The sequence below is a fragment of the Aulonocara stuartgranti genome (genome assembly GCF_965226115.1).
Source record: "Aulonocara stuartgranti genome assembly, chromosome: 3".
Classification (NCBI taxonomy): Eukaryota; Metazoa; Chordata; class Actinopteri; order Cichliformes; family Cichlidae; genus Aulonocara; species Aulonocara stuartgranti.
The window spans coordinates 18,086,103-18,102,266 of NC_138941.1; the positions used below are offsets into that span (position 1 = coordinate 18,086,103).

The 16,164-nt window shown below is 42.5% G+C and overlaps 1 protein-coding gene across 1 annotated transcript in view; it reads left to right on the forward strand.

The window, feature by feature from the left end:
- The window catches only part of zanl (zonadhesin, like), an 86,178-nt gene that overhangs the window by 45,326 nt on the left and 24,688 nt on the right, over positions 1-16,164 (forward strand). The window contains exons 59-79 of the mRNA XM_082520070.1: positions 1,725-1,894; positions 2,463-2,665; positions 3,354-3,498; positions 3,766-3,959; positions 4,049-4,190; positions 4,357-4,601; positions 6,684-6,832; positions 7,947-8,075; positions 8,162-8,300; positions 8,500-8,641; positions 9,043-9,239; positions 9,428-9,566; positions 9,980-10,096; positions 10,371-10,495; positions 10,929-11,074; positions 11,516-11,659; positions 11,789-11,896; positions 14,082-14,251; positions 14,819-15,021; positions 15,558-15,702; positions 15,969-16,162. Coding sequence (XP_082376196.1) covers positions 1,725-1,894; positions 2,463-2,665; positions 3,354-3,498; positions 3,766-3,959; positions 4,049-4,190; positions 4,357-4,601; positions 6,684-6,832; positions 7,947-8,075; positions 8,162-8,300; positions 8,500-8,641; positions 9,043-9,239; positions 9,428-9,566; positions 9,980-10,096; positions 10,371-10,495; positions 10,929-11,074; positions 11,516-11,659; positions 11,789-11,896; positions 14,082-14,251; positions 14,819-15,021; positions 15,558-15,702; positions 15,969-16,162 — 3,346 coding nt within the window. The remainder of the gene's footprint in view (positions 1-1,724; positions 1,895-2,462; positions 2,666-3,353; positions 3,499-3,765; positions 3,960-4,048; positions 4,191-4,356; positions 4,602-6,683; positions 6,833-7,946; positions 8,076-8,161; positions 8,301-8,499; positions 8,642-9,042; positions 9,240-9,427; positions 9,567-9,979; positions 10,097-10,370; positions 10,496-10,928; positions 11,075-11,515; positions 11,660-11,788; positions 11,897-14,081; positions 14,252-14,818; positions 15,022-15,557; positions 15,703-15,968; positions 16,163-16,164) is intronic.

Below are 16,164 nucleotides of genomic sequence, written 5' to 3' on the forward strand. Positions count from 1 at the left end.
GCCTCGATACGCCTCCTGTGCTGCTGCTTGGCAGTCTTGATGCCTCTTCTCAGGTTGGCCCTGGCAGCACCGTATGCCTCCTGGTCCCCGGATTTGAAAGCGTTGTTCCTTGTTCGAATAAGTTGTTGAACTCCGTGTGTCATCCAGGGTGGATTATTAGGGAACACACGGAATCGTTTCCAAGTTGTTACATTGTCCACACAGAAACAGATGTAGTCCAAGACAGTGGAGGTGTAACTGTCCAATGCGACAGTTACACCTCCTTCTCTTTCTCTGTCCCTCCTTTGCAAATGCACCAGCAAGCCTTTGGGCCTGGGATTCTGGGTTACTTTCTCTGTTCCTCCTGTACAAATACAGCAGCAGGCTTTTAGCACTGGGATGCCATGTTTTCTTTCTCTTTTCCTCCTTTACAAATCCAGCAGAATTCCCTCCCTTTTTCACAAAATGCAGCAGCGTGCTTTTTGGAACCTGGAAGCCACTTTCTCTTCCCTCTTTCCCCAATAACTTGGATGCCAGGGTCCATGCATCTATCTATCTTTCCCAAAACATAACAATGCACATTCCTGACACCGTATTGCCAGTCTTTGTCTCCATATCGATCATTTTCAAACACAGCAGTAAAAGCTTTTACGAGCCGTCAAGCCATTGCCTGATGTCTTAAAATCCATCCAGCCTCCACACCAGTCGAGCCACGTTGCCACTCGATCAGGGGTTCTCCTCATTCATCTATTAAGGTCTTTCGTTGTCTGAAATCTGCTTTGATGTCTTCTCCCACCATTCCTTCGTAATTTTCCAAGCTCAACCACTCTACTCTCTGGAATCCTTGACCACCTTCTCTCTGCGCTTCTCTTTTGTCCTGCTTTCCTTCTTCCACCTCAGCCTGTAGCGGCAGATGGCTGTCCTTCCATGGGAATGGTTTTGCCAGAAGTTTCTTCCCGTTAAAAGGAGTTGTTCCTTCCCAATTCCCAAAGTGCTTGCTCATAGTTAGTCATATGATTGTTGGGTTGTTTCTGTAGGTATTACTGCAGGGTCTACCTTACATATAAAGCGCCTTGAGGCGATTGTTGTTGTGATTTGGGGCTGTATAAATAAATTGAATTGAAAAATTGAATTATTACTGCAGAGGTCTTTCACCTTCACAATGCACAATTATTGCTGCTTCTAGGGGATGCCTTCTTTGGGGATCTGCCAGCCCGGGAGGCACCAGTACCCTTTGCGCCCTTCCCTAAAGCTCAGTTCAACTCATGTTTAAGCCATTCACCTTTTTCTAATAGGAACACTGTAAAATGTAAAATGACAATGTGGACTCAGTTAGTGAGTTAGAGATAAAGTATCCAAACACTTCCCTTCCTGTTCTTATCTATATATAATCCCCCAGTTCTACTAGCTGTTTGTTCTTCCATTCATTCCCAACCCTCCCTCCCCTTTTTCAATTTCAATTCTTTCACTGTTTCACTTCTCATTAGTACATGGGGATCTGCCAGCCCAGGAGCCACCGCCAGTCCCCAGCGAGGCCTTCCCCAAACCGCAGTTCAATTCATGTTTAAGCCATTCACCTTTATTCACTGGCCCCAGCTAGTGAATTGTTGCTAAACTTATGCAACAGTTGTTGACTGTTTCACCACCAAATGTAGCTTGTTTGTTTGTTTGAACTCAGATTTTCAGTATATATGAGCCTCTGCCTTTTCCTACCTAAGCTAAGTGAGTGCTTTTCTCTGTTACAGGGAGTGCATCAGTGTAGTTAATCCCACTCCATTCTTCCAAAGCTGTGTGTATGACATGTGTCAGTTCAACGGCCAGCAGCACGTGCTGTGTGACCAGCTCCAGGCCTACACTGACGCATGTCATAGTGCTGGAGCCAAAGTCTACCAATGGAGAACTCCAGACTTCTGCCGTAAGTTTGAATCTGAGATATACCAAATATATCTAAATGATATATGATAGTTTAATAATAATATCAGCTGTTCTTTCTGAATATCATAAAGTATATATAAAACATAGTCACAGTGACATCGCCCATTGGCTTGATAAGCCCCATTCTGAAGCATAAATGAATAAAGACTTGAATAATACCTTTTCATTTTGGAAAAATGAGCCTTCAGCATTTTCCCTTTTAAATGGGGTGCATGCCATAGCTTCTCCATTTGGAAGTTGTATCCACCTGTAAATATAACCACGATATATTACATCCTGCTCACCAACATTATAATTGAACTTATAATCATATTTATAATTGTATAGGGAGGAGAGTTTAAGATACAGTGCACAATGCTGAAACCAATGTAAAATATTCAATGCAGTTAATATTGTCCTTGCTTTCATTTATGACACTGAGTTAAATCAATATGAGATACGTAGGTGCCCTGTCTTTGAATCATCGTACTACCCACTCCCTTCTCTGTTGCTATTTGTCCACCATTGTTCCCTCTCATTATTGTTCATCCCTGTGTTTGTCCACACAGCTCTGACCTGTCCTCCCAATAGCTCCTACTCCCTTTGTGTGAATTCATGTCCTGAGACATGTCTTGGTGTGGTGGGACCACCTGGCTGTGAGGAAGTGTGTGTGGAGGGTTGTGAGTGTAACCCTGGCTTCATTCTCAGTGATGACAAATGTGTGGAACTGAGAGACTGTGGTTGTGTGGACCCCAGTGGAACCTATCACCCTGTAAGTGGAAACAGCCTCCAAACAATTAAAACCATATTCCATTTACCTTTAAAATGTGCTAAGCTCATGCTAACATCATTTTCAGTTCTCTTTATAACTTCAACAGGAGAGACGCCAAGAGACACAAAGACCCTACAGTACAAAAGAAATTAAAACTCAACTAAATTAAGGGTGCATAGACTGCAGAGAACTGTTGGCACATAAATATTGGTTTTACAACAAAGATTTTTACTTTCAACTTATCAAGCACAGATTATATTTATTATACTGTATTATACCTGAATTTAAAAGACACTGGTGTTATAGAATTTGTATTTATGTCATAGCATTTACATACTGGTGCCACCACAATTAGCAAGCCCAAAATCAATAAATAAATGAGTAAAGGTTGGCCTAATTAGTTAGTGGCATACAGAATCCCTGGTTTGCATCCAAATGTATATTTATCATTTTGATCTTTATATTCGTGTGATGTATAAGAGAGAATGTAAAAGGAGTCTGCAAAGAAAGGCGTCTGGACTTCTTTAAGTTGCTTGAAGACTTAAAGACTTAAAGAAGTCCAGACGCTTTTCTTTGCAAGCTCCTTTGACTACGATGACCTGGATGACTGAGAACCTTCACAGACATATAAGAGAGAATTACATGACAAAATTTTGATTGTTTTTTGCATTCTGTGTACATTTGTCAGGTGGGCGATGACTGGTACTTGGAGGGTTGTGAACAAAAGTGTATGTGTCACAGTGGAGGTCTGCTACAGTGTCATAACACCAGCTGTAACCCAACTACTGAGAGCTGCCAACTACAAGATGGAGAATATGAATGCCACCCTCTGGGTATGTTAATCACACAGCTTCACATAGAAATAGCTGCATGAATGCATGGATGTGGATTACAGTGTCAAGTGCTTTATCCGACTGGTCCTAGAAATGCAGTAAATAAATGCAGTCATTTTAGAAACAGGCGCTCCAAACCTCCACTGTCTCAACTGATGTTGTTAGTTTGGACTGAGTTTGTTAACACTGCATAATAACTTCCTACCTTTTTAGTTCCTGAAAGAGTATCTGCTCATTTTCCAGTAATCCTTTTTTCTTTCTACCCAGACCTGTGTCCTCCTAACGCAGAGTATATAGAGTGCGGTCCAGCTTGCATTCCTACATGTATGGAACCCTCTACCAACTGTTCTGGCTCCTGCATCACTGGGTGTTTCTGCAAACCAGGCTTTGTCTTCAAAGGACGGCACTGCGTGCCACTGGACAAGTGTGGTTGTTTAGATGACAACAATAACTATTATGAGGTCAGATGTCCTAGTTAGTACTGTGTACAGTGTACATTTAAAGACATACAGTATACTTTCTCAGTACTGATTGTTTTCATTTTATCCAGCCTGGTGAGATAGTATTTGGAGATGGCTGCACAAAGCTGTGTCGCTGTGTAGGGAACTACACTTTGGAATGTGTTGATAACTCCTGTGACCCCACTGAAGAGTGTCGAGAGGTTAATGGTGTTGCAGGCTGTTATCCTAAAGGTAATAATGTTTGTTGACTTTATTGTTGTTGACTTGATTTAATGCAGTGTAATAAATTACATCTGCACAAAGAACACCTTGTGTTGTGCTTTAGTCAGTCGGTATAACTTGATAGTTGACAGTGTGGAAATTACAATTTTCTTTTTCTCATATATTATTCCTTTAGGTACATCCACATGCATTGCATCTGGCGATCCACACTACACCAGCTTTGACAAACGCAAATATGACTTCATGGGCAACTGCAGCTATCTGATGTCTAGTCCATGCAATGACACAACTGTGCCCTACTTTGAGGTCCATACTGACAATGAAAACCGGTATAACAGGCCGACCATCTCCTATGTGAATGCCGTACATGTATACGCACAGATGATAAAGATCTCCATTCTCAAAGGTGGCACTGTGCAGGTAAGACATGAGAGGAAGAAACAGGATGTTTTGCATGTGAAAACCAATCACGCTTTCACGTTATCAGGCACTACTGCATTACAAACAAACATCATTCTGTGGTACAAACCACTGCACATGCTCAGGAACACTTCTGAAAACCACTGCAATTGACCATGGAAAGAAACTTGCACTTACACTTAACACTTAGTTCCTCCTACGCCGAGCGACGCATCGGGCAGCTAACAATCTCCATCGATGACGGTCAGGGGCGAATGTTTCAGCTTCGTCCCAGGCGATGTCGACTGTTTTCAGATCATCCATAAACATTCGACGCCATGTGATATTTGGTCGGCCTTGCTTTCGCTGGTTCTGCCAAAGGCTTCTTCCTGTTAAAAGACGCCTCTGTCACCAAAGTGCTTGGTCAATGGGGCATATGATTGTTGTTTTTTTTCTCTGTATGTATTATTGTAGGGTCTATCTTAAAATATAAAGCACCTTGAGGTGACTGTTTTTGTGATTTGGGACTATATAAAAAACATTGAATTTAAATGAATTGAATTGGAGACGTCGGAGGACACCGGCAGCCTTCCCTACTTTGGAGTTTACATCTTGATCAGAGATCCCATAATTCGAGATGATGCTGCCCAGATATGTGAAATTTTCCAACTTATCAGCACGTTATTGGTTGATTATGACGGGAACATGGGCAGTTGTGTAGCCAACTCCGAGTACCTTGGTTTTCTTGGCGCTTATTCGTAATCCGACTTCCTCACCTCCCTCTGCAAAGCTGCAGTCCATTCTTGGAGGTCTTCCGTAGTTGAGCCCAGTAGGGGCCCAGTAGCCAATTCAAAGGAATAAGGCAAAGCACTTTCCCGGGTACCGACAGGAGCGTGATGCCCCGGCAGTTGTTACAGTCACCCAAATCGCCTTTCAGGAAGTTTGGTGATAACACCTTTTGCCCATTCATAGGGTACACGCGATGTTGTCCAGCAGGCGTTTAGGGGTCTTCTAAGGGCGCCATCCAATCATCTGTCTGGACGCAGAACCGGGAGTTGGAGCAGAGACCACAAAAGGCGTATACAAACTGCTGGGGGACTCCATATTGACGTGGGATAGCCCATAGAGTCGGCCGGTGGACGTTGTCAAAAGCTTTCTTGAAGTCATTGAAATTACCCATTCATAGGGTACATGCGATGTTGACCAGCAGGCATTTAGGGGACTTCTAAGGGCGGCATCCAACTGGGCTTTGTCGTCCTTCAGCATTGTGGGGAGGAACTCGTCCAGGCCAACATCGCTGTCTTGACTTCGGCGTTGCTAATTTTTCCGATATCGAAAGGAAGAAGATCCATGGAGGGTGCAAGTTCTTCGGCCTCGAACAAGTGGAGTGGCTCGGGCTGGTTTAAAGTATCGCAGAACTGTTTGGCTCAACGTTGGTCTTGCTCAGCGTCAGTGAGGAGGACTCGTCCATTTTGTCTCGGATTGGGACAGAGCGGCCACTGCGAGCCCCTGTTAGATCGTACAATGCGATTTAATATTCGGGTATCGTTCTGGTCGACTGTTTTCTTGTGCATTCATGCCTTTGGCTTCGATCCACTTTCGCTTGCCATGCCGGCAGCTGCGTTTAACATGTCGGGCATGACATTTACAGACATCATTGGCATGAGAAATGGTAAATGGCCTGTATTTATATAGCGCTTTACTAGTCCCTAAGGACCCCAAAGTGCTTTACATATCCAGTCATCCACCCATTCACACACACATTCACACACTGGTGATGGCAAGCTACATTGTAGCCACAGCCACCCTGGGGCGCACTGACAGAGGCGAGGCTGCCAGACACTGGCGCCACCGGGCCCTCTGACCACCACCAGTAGGCAACGGGTGAAGTGTCTTGCCCAAGGACACAACGACCGAGACTGTCCAAGCCGGGGCTCGAACCGGCAACCTTCCGATTACAAGGCGAACTCCCAACTCCTGAGCCACGATCGCCCACTAAAGGAACGTTTCTTTTCAGTTACAGATAGTAATGTTGTGACATGGGTAATTAAAAAATGAAAATGTTGGCCAGATTTGATGTACTCTGCCTATTTTCCCATACAGGTTAATGGGACCAATGTCAATCTGCCACTGTCTCCGTCCCCTGGTATTTCTGTGTTCAAGTCAGGAAAACACTACACTGTCTCCATGAACTTTGGTGTGACGGTTCGCTATGATGGAAACGCCTTCATGGACATCAAAGTAATCGAAGAGTGAGTGAAGACCAAATTCATGGTTTCCTTATAAAGTGGTGTTTTAATCACAAGTTCACCAGTCCAGAAATCTACATCCATACTGATACAACTAAAACTATATGTTATGCGCCACGGCGCGCGTGCACAAAAGGATCCAGATGCAGACTCCGCGCTAACAGAAAAGACACTTTATTGAAATAACGAAAGGCGACCCGGGAAAACTAGAGAGCAAAACAAGAAACTAAAAACCCGGGGAATAATGACACGAGGAAGCCAGGATCGGGACCATGGGAGGCTGCAATAGAAAGGGGAGATGATTACTAGGGAGCCGGAAAGTAGGGAAAACACATCAGGACTTAGTTAGAGTAGGGGGCTTACGATGGAACGGGACTGTGGGAGCTCGGGAGGGAAGTGTGGCAGTCCGTGAGCAGAAAGTCCGTGGAAATAGCGAATGGGCCAGATGATGCACCGAGTGATCCAGTTGAGCCGGAGGACAGGCAGGTGGCAGACGCCGAGTCGAAACCTGGACACAAGTAGGCAGATTAAACACAGTTCCAACCAGAAGGGAATGCACGCTTTCGTGGAAGTCTAGTTACCACTGTGGGGGGACTAACGGACTGGCGTGGAGCCTTCCATCAGTGCCGGGTTCAGTAGATCTCCGTGTAGTCACCGTGATGGAGAACAGATGTGCCGGTGATAGCCCGGGGGTGTGGCTACCCGAGCGTCACGCATTCCTCAGACACAGGACCACGGACCATGACACTATAACACATTTTCATATACTGAACATGACTCCTTTATCTGTAAGGAGTAGTAAGGTGATAAAGGCAGAGATTAATGACACAGCTAGGATATTTTATTTAAACAATTTAGCAGGGGCAACACAAACAGCTCCCTCAAAATTTCAAGATAAAATCACACAAAACTTCTAATTTCCTGACTAGTTAATTCTATGCTGATGCTATCAAACACATCAAATGTACATGTCTGATCTTTTAGTCTTACTAATGTGTGGGGTTTAGTCTACTGCTGAAAAGAAACTTGGCTGCAATTAAAACACGTTGTAGTTCTGGCTTACTTGTTAGTCTTTCTTGCATAAGACTCTAACACAATCATTTTCTGCAATCTGCAGCTATCAGAACAAGCTGTGTGGCCTGTGTGGCAACTATGATGGAGATACTAAAGATGACTTCCGCAAACCAGATGGAAGCTTAGCTGAAAATGCCAATGACTTTGGACACAGTTGGAACATGAATCCAGAGTGAGTATTGCAGAGATGCAAGTGTAAAGAAACATTTACCATTGACAAAAGACAAATGTTCTTAAGATGATGGTCTGTCTTGACAGATGTAATGAGAAACCCAACACTACCATCCCTGAGTGCAATGAAGAAGAACAGGAACTGTATGAAAGCTCTGGATATTGTGGCATTCTGCTGGACAAAAATGGACCTTTTGCTGTGTGCCATCCCAAAGTCAACCCCAATGTATGTTCATGTAGAGGATAGTGCACATATAATAAACAAATGTGGAACCAGTCCTTATTCTGAGCTTGTTGTATTTGTCTATGTGTGTGTGCATTCAGGGTGAAAATGTGATATTCGTAATAGTGGAATAATTTGAATATGTGGTTTTAGATGGTCACACAATATAAAGCATTGTAACAAAGTGATTGTTTGTTCTCAGAATTACTTCAGGGACTGTGTCTTTGACTTGTGTGAGCTGGATGGTGCCAAGCCCATTTTGTGTGAAGCCATTGAAGCCTATGTCAATGAATGCCAAGATCGTGGGGTCAACCTTGGACCATGGAGGAATGAAACCTTCTGCCGTGAGTATTGGAAGGACAAATGATTTAATTTAGTAGTAAAATATCTTTAGGTATATCATTAGGTAAAAATCAGCTTGGCTGAGTAGTTGGGAGATAATAACACAAGAGAGATTTTGGTCAGTTTTGACTTGTGGAAGAGTACTTCATACGGGCTTCCTACTCACTAAAGTTAACTGAGGGAGTGCTGCTTTAGCATACCTAGTTGGGCAGACAACATATGCCAAGAGGCTGCAGGAGACTGGGTTACCACCAAACTCAAACAATCTAGTTACACGGAAGACAACACAGCTGGAAATGCCAAAGACGTATCTCTTTTCTTGTGAAAAGCTGTCATTTTATATTTTAACCAGCACATACTTTTGTTTCCTATCACTAACTTCAACCTCTTGTGGTCTGCTTAGCACTGAGCTGTCCCCCAAACAGCCACTACGAACCTTGTGCAGATCCTTGTCAGGAAACATGCTTTGGAAAACCCCCCTCCTGCTCTGGTCCCTGCTCTGAGTCCTGTGTGTGTGATCCCAGCTATGTCCTGAGTGCTGGCAAGTGCGTTAAGGAGAACATGTGTGGCTGCAACCACACGAACGGCCAGTATTATGAGGTATGGTGAAGTGGGTCTGATAGGCCGGCAGTGAATCATTTGGTCCTTTGTATTTCAAGTCAGGTCACTTGCAGTCTCTTTATGTCCTCTCTAAAACAACATTTTCATACATACATGCATAAAAGGATCTACAAAGAATCATCTGTGCCTGCTATGCTTAATTGTCAATTTTGTTGTCTGTTTGTCAGCCTGGAGAGGAGTTTTTTGAGGAAGACTGCAAGCGAAAATGTTGGTGTGGTGCAGCTGGAATTACCTGTGAAGCCTCTGAATGCCCCCCAATGCATGAATGTAAACTTCAGGATGGAGAGCTGGGCTGCTATCCTACGAGTATGTTTGTAATGTTCACACCTAGCATTTTCTATCCCTGCTCTAATATACATAATTAGACTGAGTAATGGAAGATAGAGAAGCACAACCCAGAGGTGTCTTTTACTTTCAATAACAGTGAAATATTTATGTGTGTGTTGCTGTTATGTTTCTTTTGCTCTCTTCTGTACAGTTTGTCTATAACAACACTTGTTACATGCAATTATTTATAATGCAAAATCACAGAGTTGCAGAAAAGAAATTGAAATAATACAAATTTTTGTCTAGTCAGGAAATGATATATTCCTTGCATCTATTTTAATGCCAGTATAAGTCCAAAGCAGCAGTGAACTGCACTGTTATTAGGTAATTGTTCTACAGTGGCTTCATCTGTGTTTCAGTCTGATGTTCCTGATGTTTTTCCCCTCTCTCAGGCTTTCAGGATTGTGTAGTTTCTGGGGATCCACACTACAACACCTTTGACAAGAAGTACTACAGCTTCATGGGAACCTGTACTTACACACTGGCCAGAAGCTGTAGGAACAGCACAGGTACACACTATTTTGAGACATTTATTCATTAAGATGTTTGGGTTTCATTGCACCTGTTCTAGTCTTGCCACACCACACGCACAAATGAAAGTTTAAATGAGCTAAATTTACTCATTTATTATTTTCATCGCAAAGCATGACAGATGTTGTTTTCATTCACGTTTGCTGCAAAGAGAAGACACTGAATGTCAGTGGTGGTTTGTATGTTAATGCCAATATTCACCTTTAATATAAACACACAATATTCCTGATTGTCGTGGTCTTCCCTGTGCAGGCCCTTGGTTCTCTGTGGAGGCAAAGAATGAAGAGAGAGGAGTTGCAGGAGTGTCATACCTGAGGAAGCTATATGTGACAGTGGATGGAATTACTGTGACCCTGATGAAGAGCAGTAGAACACTGGTCAGTATATGAATGAATTACTATCTCTTGTATTTCCCATCTTTAAGTAAAATGTGTGCCAGCAGACATCCCACACAGAAGTTGTATCATCACCATGGATGTCTTATGTCTACACATAACTGACATTTTAGCAAAGAACTCAAATTATATCTTTAGTTACATTGTTGCTAACAGCATGTAAAAAACAAAACAGATTTTTCCCATTTTACAGTTGAATCTATGCCAAAGATAACACAGTGTGATAGGCATAAAGCAATGTCTGTCTTGCTTGTTAAAACTATACAAAGTCTGTTTTTGCCTGATATACTGCACATTGCACACTCTTTGTACTTTTATACTCCCTGACCTGTCCACCAATTAGACGTTTACACAGTCTGTTTAACATCTTTATATTCTTATGTTCTTAACATCTTTTTCTTCATCACTGAATCAGGTGAACGGAGTACGGGTGGCTCTGCCCCACTCCCCCTCTCCTCTCATGTCTATTAGTCTTGCTGGTCAGTTCATCACGCTTCAAACATCCTTTGGCCTGAGGGTGCGTTGGGATGGAAACCATTATGCCCAGATCTCAGTTCCCAGGTTAGTATAAATATTGGTTTGAACTATTTTGATATTGTAGAACTTCTTTTTATTTGCTTCACACATTCATACAATACACCTGACCACTGTCTCCATTGCTCCATCATTCTTTTTTTGATGACCACTTTCCTCCGATGCAACCATAACCTAACGATCTGAAGAAACTCTGATAGATAACGATCTAAACTGCTGAACATCACCAGTTGTTTTATGTATGTTGTGAAAACAAAGCAGTCCATTTGTGTGCATATTGTGGACTTATGCAACTTTTAATATATACTAACGATGCCCTGGTTTATTGTATCAGGGATCTTTGCATTCTCTTCATTTGTTTCTAGAATTACAATAAAAGGCCAAGCAACACCTTATTAAACATTGCAAATATTCTTAAGCTTGTCTTATTTTAATCCTACATATCCTACCTTGACTTTGTCCTACCAGCTCCTACTATGACCAAATGTGTGGCCTTTGTGGTGACTATGATGGGAACCCAGACAATGACTTCACTAAACCAGATGACACTGTGGCAGGAAATAGTAATGACTTTGGGAACAGCTGGCAGACAAAAGACGATGAAGATGACTCGTGAGTTCCAACATATCTATCTTTCTGTCTTTTGGATTTCTTCTGGTTACGTCTTTTGTTACCTTACTGTCGGACTCTTTCTGACAAACTGAAGAGGATGTAACTGTGTTTTGTATTTGTATTGACCAGATGTACCCCAGGTACAAAGCCTGATCCAGACTGTGACCCCAACTTGGAAGCTGAAGTTGTAAAACCAGAGAAATGTGGTAAAATTACAGACCCTACTGGACCCTTCCGGTAAGAATTCACAACCCCTCCACTTTTGGTTATCGACTTGGTTAAACTGATGGGATTCCTGGCTTTTTACAACGTTTTTTTCCTGACCTTATAAAATCATGAACTAGATGGCAGCATGCCTGGTAATCACCCAACTGACCTGTAAAATATGAATAAATATTTTCAATACTATTACTGTAATGCTGTGATGAACCCGTCTGGCACTGGGATGCCAGTTTCGTTCTTTGTCCCTCATTCTCAAACGCAGCAGCAAGTTTTTACCAATGACTTGCCAGTTTATCTCTATCTATCGTTGCAAAAAACCTGGGATACCAGGTTCTTTCTATAACCCTCCTTTGCAAATGTCACAGTGAGCTTTTGGCACCAGGATGCCAAGTTATTATTCCTCATTTGCATCAACAAGGTTTTCTACCCAGGAGATTCCAGTTTCCCTTCCCCTCTGTCCCTCCCTCGCAAAATGCAACAGCATGCTTCTTGGCACTAGGATGTCAGGCTTTCTTTATCTACCCCTCCTTCTTAAATGCAGGAGCAAGCTTTTAGCACCGGGTTGCCAGTTCCTCTTCCCTCACTCCCCTTTTCACAAAAATGCAGCAGCATGTGTTTTGGCACTGGAATGCCAGGTTCTCTTTCTCTGTCCCTCGTTTGCATATGTACCAGCAAGCTTTTGGCCCCGGGATTCTGGGTTTCTTTTTCTGTTCCTCCTTTACAAATGCAGCAGCAGGCTTTTAGTACTGGGATGCCATGTTTTCTTTCTCTTTTCCTCCTTTACAAATCCAGCCGAATGCTTTTTGCAATGGTATTCCAGGTTCTATTTCTCTGTCCGTCTTTTTCAAATTCGCCAGCATACATCTGGCACCGGGATGCCAGGTTCTTTTCCTTCATTTGCAGTAGCAAGCTTTTCTTCCCTCTATCTCTCCTGAGCAAAATGCAGCAGCGTGCTTTTTGGAACCTGGAAGCCAGTTTCTCTTTCCTCTTTCCCCAATAACTTGGATGCCAGGGTCCATACATCTATCTATCTTTCACAAAATGTAACAAAGCACATTCCTGACACTGTATTGCCAGTCTTTGTCTCCATATCGATCATTTTCAAACACAGCAGTAAAAGCTTTTACGAGCCGTCAAGCCATTGCCTCATGTCTTAAAATACAGACATGCATCCATCCAGCCTCCACACCAGTCGAGCCACGTTGCCACTCGATCAGGGGTTCTCCTCATTCAACTATTAAGGTCTTTCGTTGTCTGAAATTTGCTTTGATGTCTTCTCCCACCATTCCTTCGTAATTTTCCGAACTCAACCACTCCACTCTCTGGAATCCTTGACCACCTTCTCTCTGCGCTTCTCTTTTGTCCTGCTTTCCTTCTTCCACCTCAACCTGTAGCGGCAGATGGCTGTCCTTCCATGGGAATGGTTTTGCCAGAGGTTTCTTCCCGTTAAAAGGAGTTGTTCCTTTCCACTGTCGCCAAAGTGCTTGCTCATAGGGAGTCATATGATTGTTGGGTTTTCTCTGTAGGTATTACTGCAGGGTCTACCTTACATATAAAGCGCCTTGAGGCGATTGTTGTTGTGATTTGGGGCTGTATAAATAAATTGAATTGAAAAATTGAATTATTACTGCAGAGGTCTTTGACCTTCACAATGCACCGTTATTGCTGCCTCTAGGGGGCCAGTCCCCTCTGCGCCCTTCCCTAAAGCTCAGTTCAACTCATGTTTAAGCCATTCACCTTTTTCTAATAGAAACACTGTAAAATGTAAAATGAGGATGTGGGCTCAGCTAGTGAATTAGAGATAAAGTATCCAAACACTTCCCTTCCTGTTCTTATCTATATATAATCCCCCAGTACTACTAGCTGTTTGTTCTTCCATTCATTCCCAACCCTCCCTCCCCTTTTTCAATTTCAATTCTTTCACGGTTTCACTTCTCATTAGTACATGGGGATCTGCCAGCCCAGGAGCCACCGCCAGTCCCCAGCGAGGCCTTCCCCAAACCGCAGTTCAATTCATGTTTAAGCCATTCACCTTTATTCACTGGCCCCATCTAGTGAATTGTTGCTAAACTTATGCAACAATTGTTGACTGTTTCACCACCAAATGTAGCTTGTTTGTTTGTTCGAACTCAGATTTTCAGTATATATGAGCCTCTGCCTTTTCCTACCTAAGCTAAGTGAGTGCTTTTCTCTGTTACAGGGAGTGCATCAGTGTAGTTAATCCCACTCCATTCTTCCAAAGCTGTGTGTATGACATGTGTCAGTTCAACGGCCAGCAGCATGTGCTGTGTGACCAGCTCCAGGCCTACACTGACGCATGTCATAGTGCTGGAGCCAAAGTCTACCAATGGAGAACTCCAGACTTCTGCCGTAAGTTTGAATCTGAGATATACCAAATATATCTAAATGATATATGATAGTTTAATAATAATATCAGCTGTTCTTTCTGAACATCATAAAGTATATATAAAACATAGTCACAGTGACATCACCCATTGGCTTGATGAGCCCCAAATTGAAGCATGAATGAATAAAGCCTTGAATAATACTTTTTCATTTTGGAAAAATGAGCCTTCAGCATTTTCCCTTTTAAATGGGGTGCATGCCATAGCTTCTCCATTTGGAAGTTGTCTCCACCTGTAAATATAACTAAGATATATTACATCCTGCTCACCAACATTATAATTGAACTTATAATCATATTTATAATTGTATAGGGAGGAGAGTTTAAGATACAGTGCACAATGCTGAAACCAATGTAAAATATTCAATGCAGTTAATATTGTCCTTGCTTTCATTTATGACACTGAGTTAAATCAATATGAGATACGTAGGTGCCCTGTCTTTGAATCATCCTACTCCCCCTCCCTTCTCTGTTGCTATTTGTCCACCATTGTTCCCTCTCATTATTGTTCATCCCTGTGTTTGTCCACACAGCTCTGACCTGTCCTCCCAATAGCTCCTACTCCCTTTGTGTGAATTCATGTCCTGAGACATGTCTTGGTGTGGTGGGACCACCTGGCTGTGAGGAAGTGTGTGTAGAGGGTTGTGAGTGTAACCCTGGCTTCATTCTCAGTGATGACAAATGTGTGGAACTGAGAGACTGTGGTTGTGTGGACCCCAGTGGAACCTATCACCCTGTAAGTGGAAACAGCCTCCAAACAATTAAAACCATATTCCATTTACCTTTAAAATGTGCTAAGCTCATGCTAACATCATTTTCAGTTCTCTTTATGACTTCAACAGGAGAGACGCCAAAAGACACAAAGACCCTACAGTAAAAAAGAAATTAAAACTCAACTAAATTAAGGGTGCATAGACTGCAGAGAACTGTTGGCACATAAATATTGGTTTTACAACAAAGATTTTTACTTTCAACTTATCAAGCACAGATTATATTTATTATACTGTATTATACCTGAATTTAAAAGACACTGGTGTTATAGAATTTGTATTTATGTCATAGCATTTACATACTGGTGCCACCACAATTAGCAAGCCCAAAATCAATAAATAAATGAGTAAAGGTTGGCCTAATTAGTTAGTGGCATACAGAATCCCTGGTTTGCATCCAAATGTATATTTATCATTTAGATCTTTATATTCGTGTGATGTATAAGAGAGAATTACATGACAGAATTTTGATTGTTTTTTGTATTCTGTGTACATTTGTCAGGTGGGCGATGACTGGTACTTGGAGGGTTGTGAACAAAAGTGTATGTGTCACAGTGGAGGTCTGCTACAGTGTCATAACACCAGCTGTAACCCAACTACTGAGAGCTGCCAACTACAAGATGGAGAATATGAATGCCACCCTCTGGGTATGTTAATCACACAGCTTCACATAGAAATAGCTGCATGAATGCATGGATGTGGATTACAGTGTCAAGTGCTTTATCCGACTGGTCCTAGAAATGCAGTAAATAAATGCAGTCATTTTAGCAACAGGCGCTCCAAACCTCCTCTGTCTCAACTGATGTTGTTTTTTTGGACTGAGTTTGTTAAGACTGCATAATAACTTCCTACCTTTTTAGTTCCTGAAAGAGTATCTGCACATTTTCCAGTAATCCTTTTTCTTTCTATCCAGACCTGTGTCCTCCTAACGCAGAGTATATAGAGTGTGGTCCAGCTTGCATTCCTACATGTATGGAACCCTCTACCAACTGTTCTGGCTCCTGCATCACTGGGTGTTTCTGCAAACCAGGCTTTGTCTTCAAAGGTCGGCACTGCGTGCCGCTGGACAAGTGTGGTTGTTTAGATGACAACAATAACTATTATGAGGT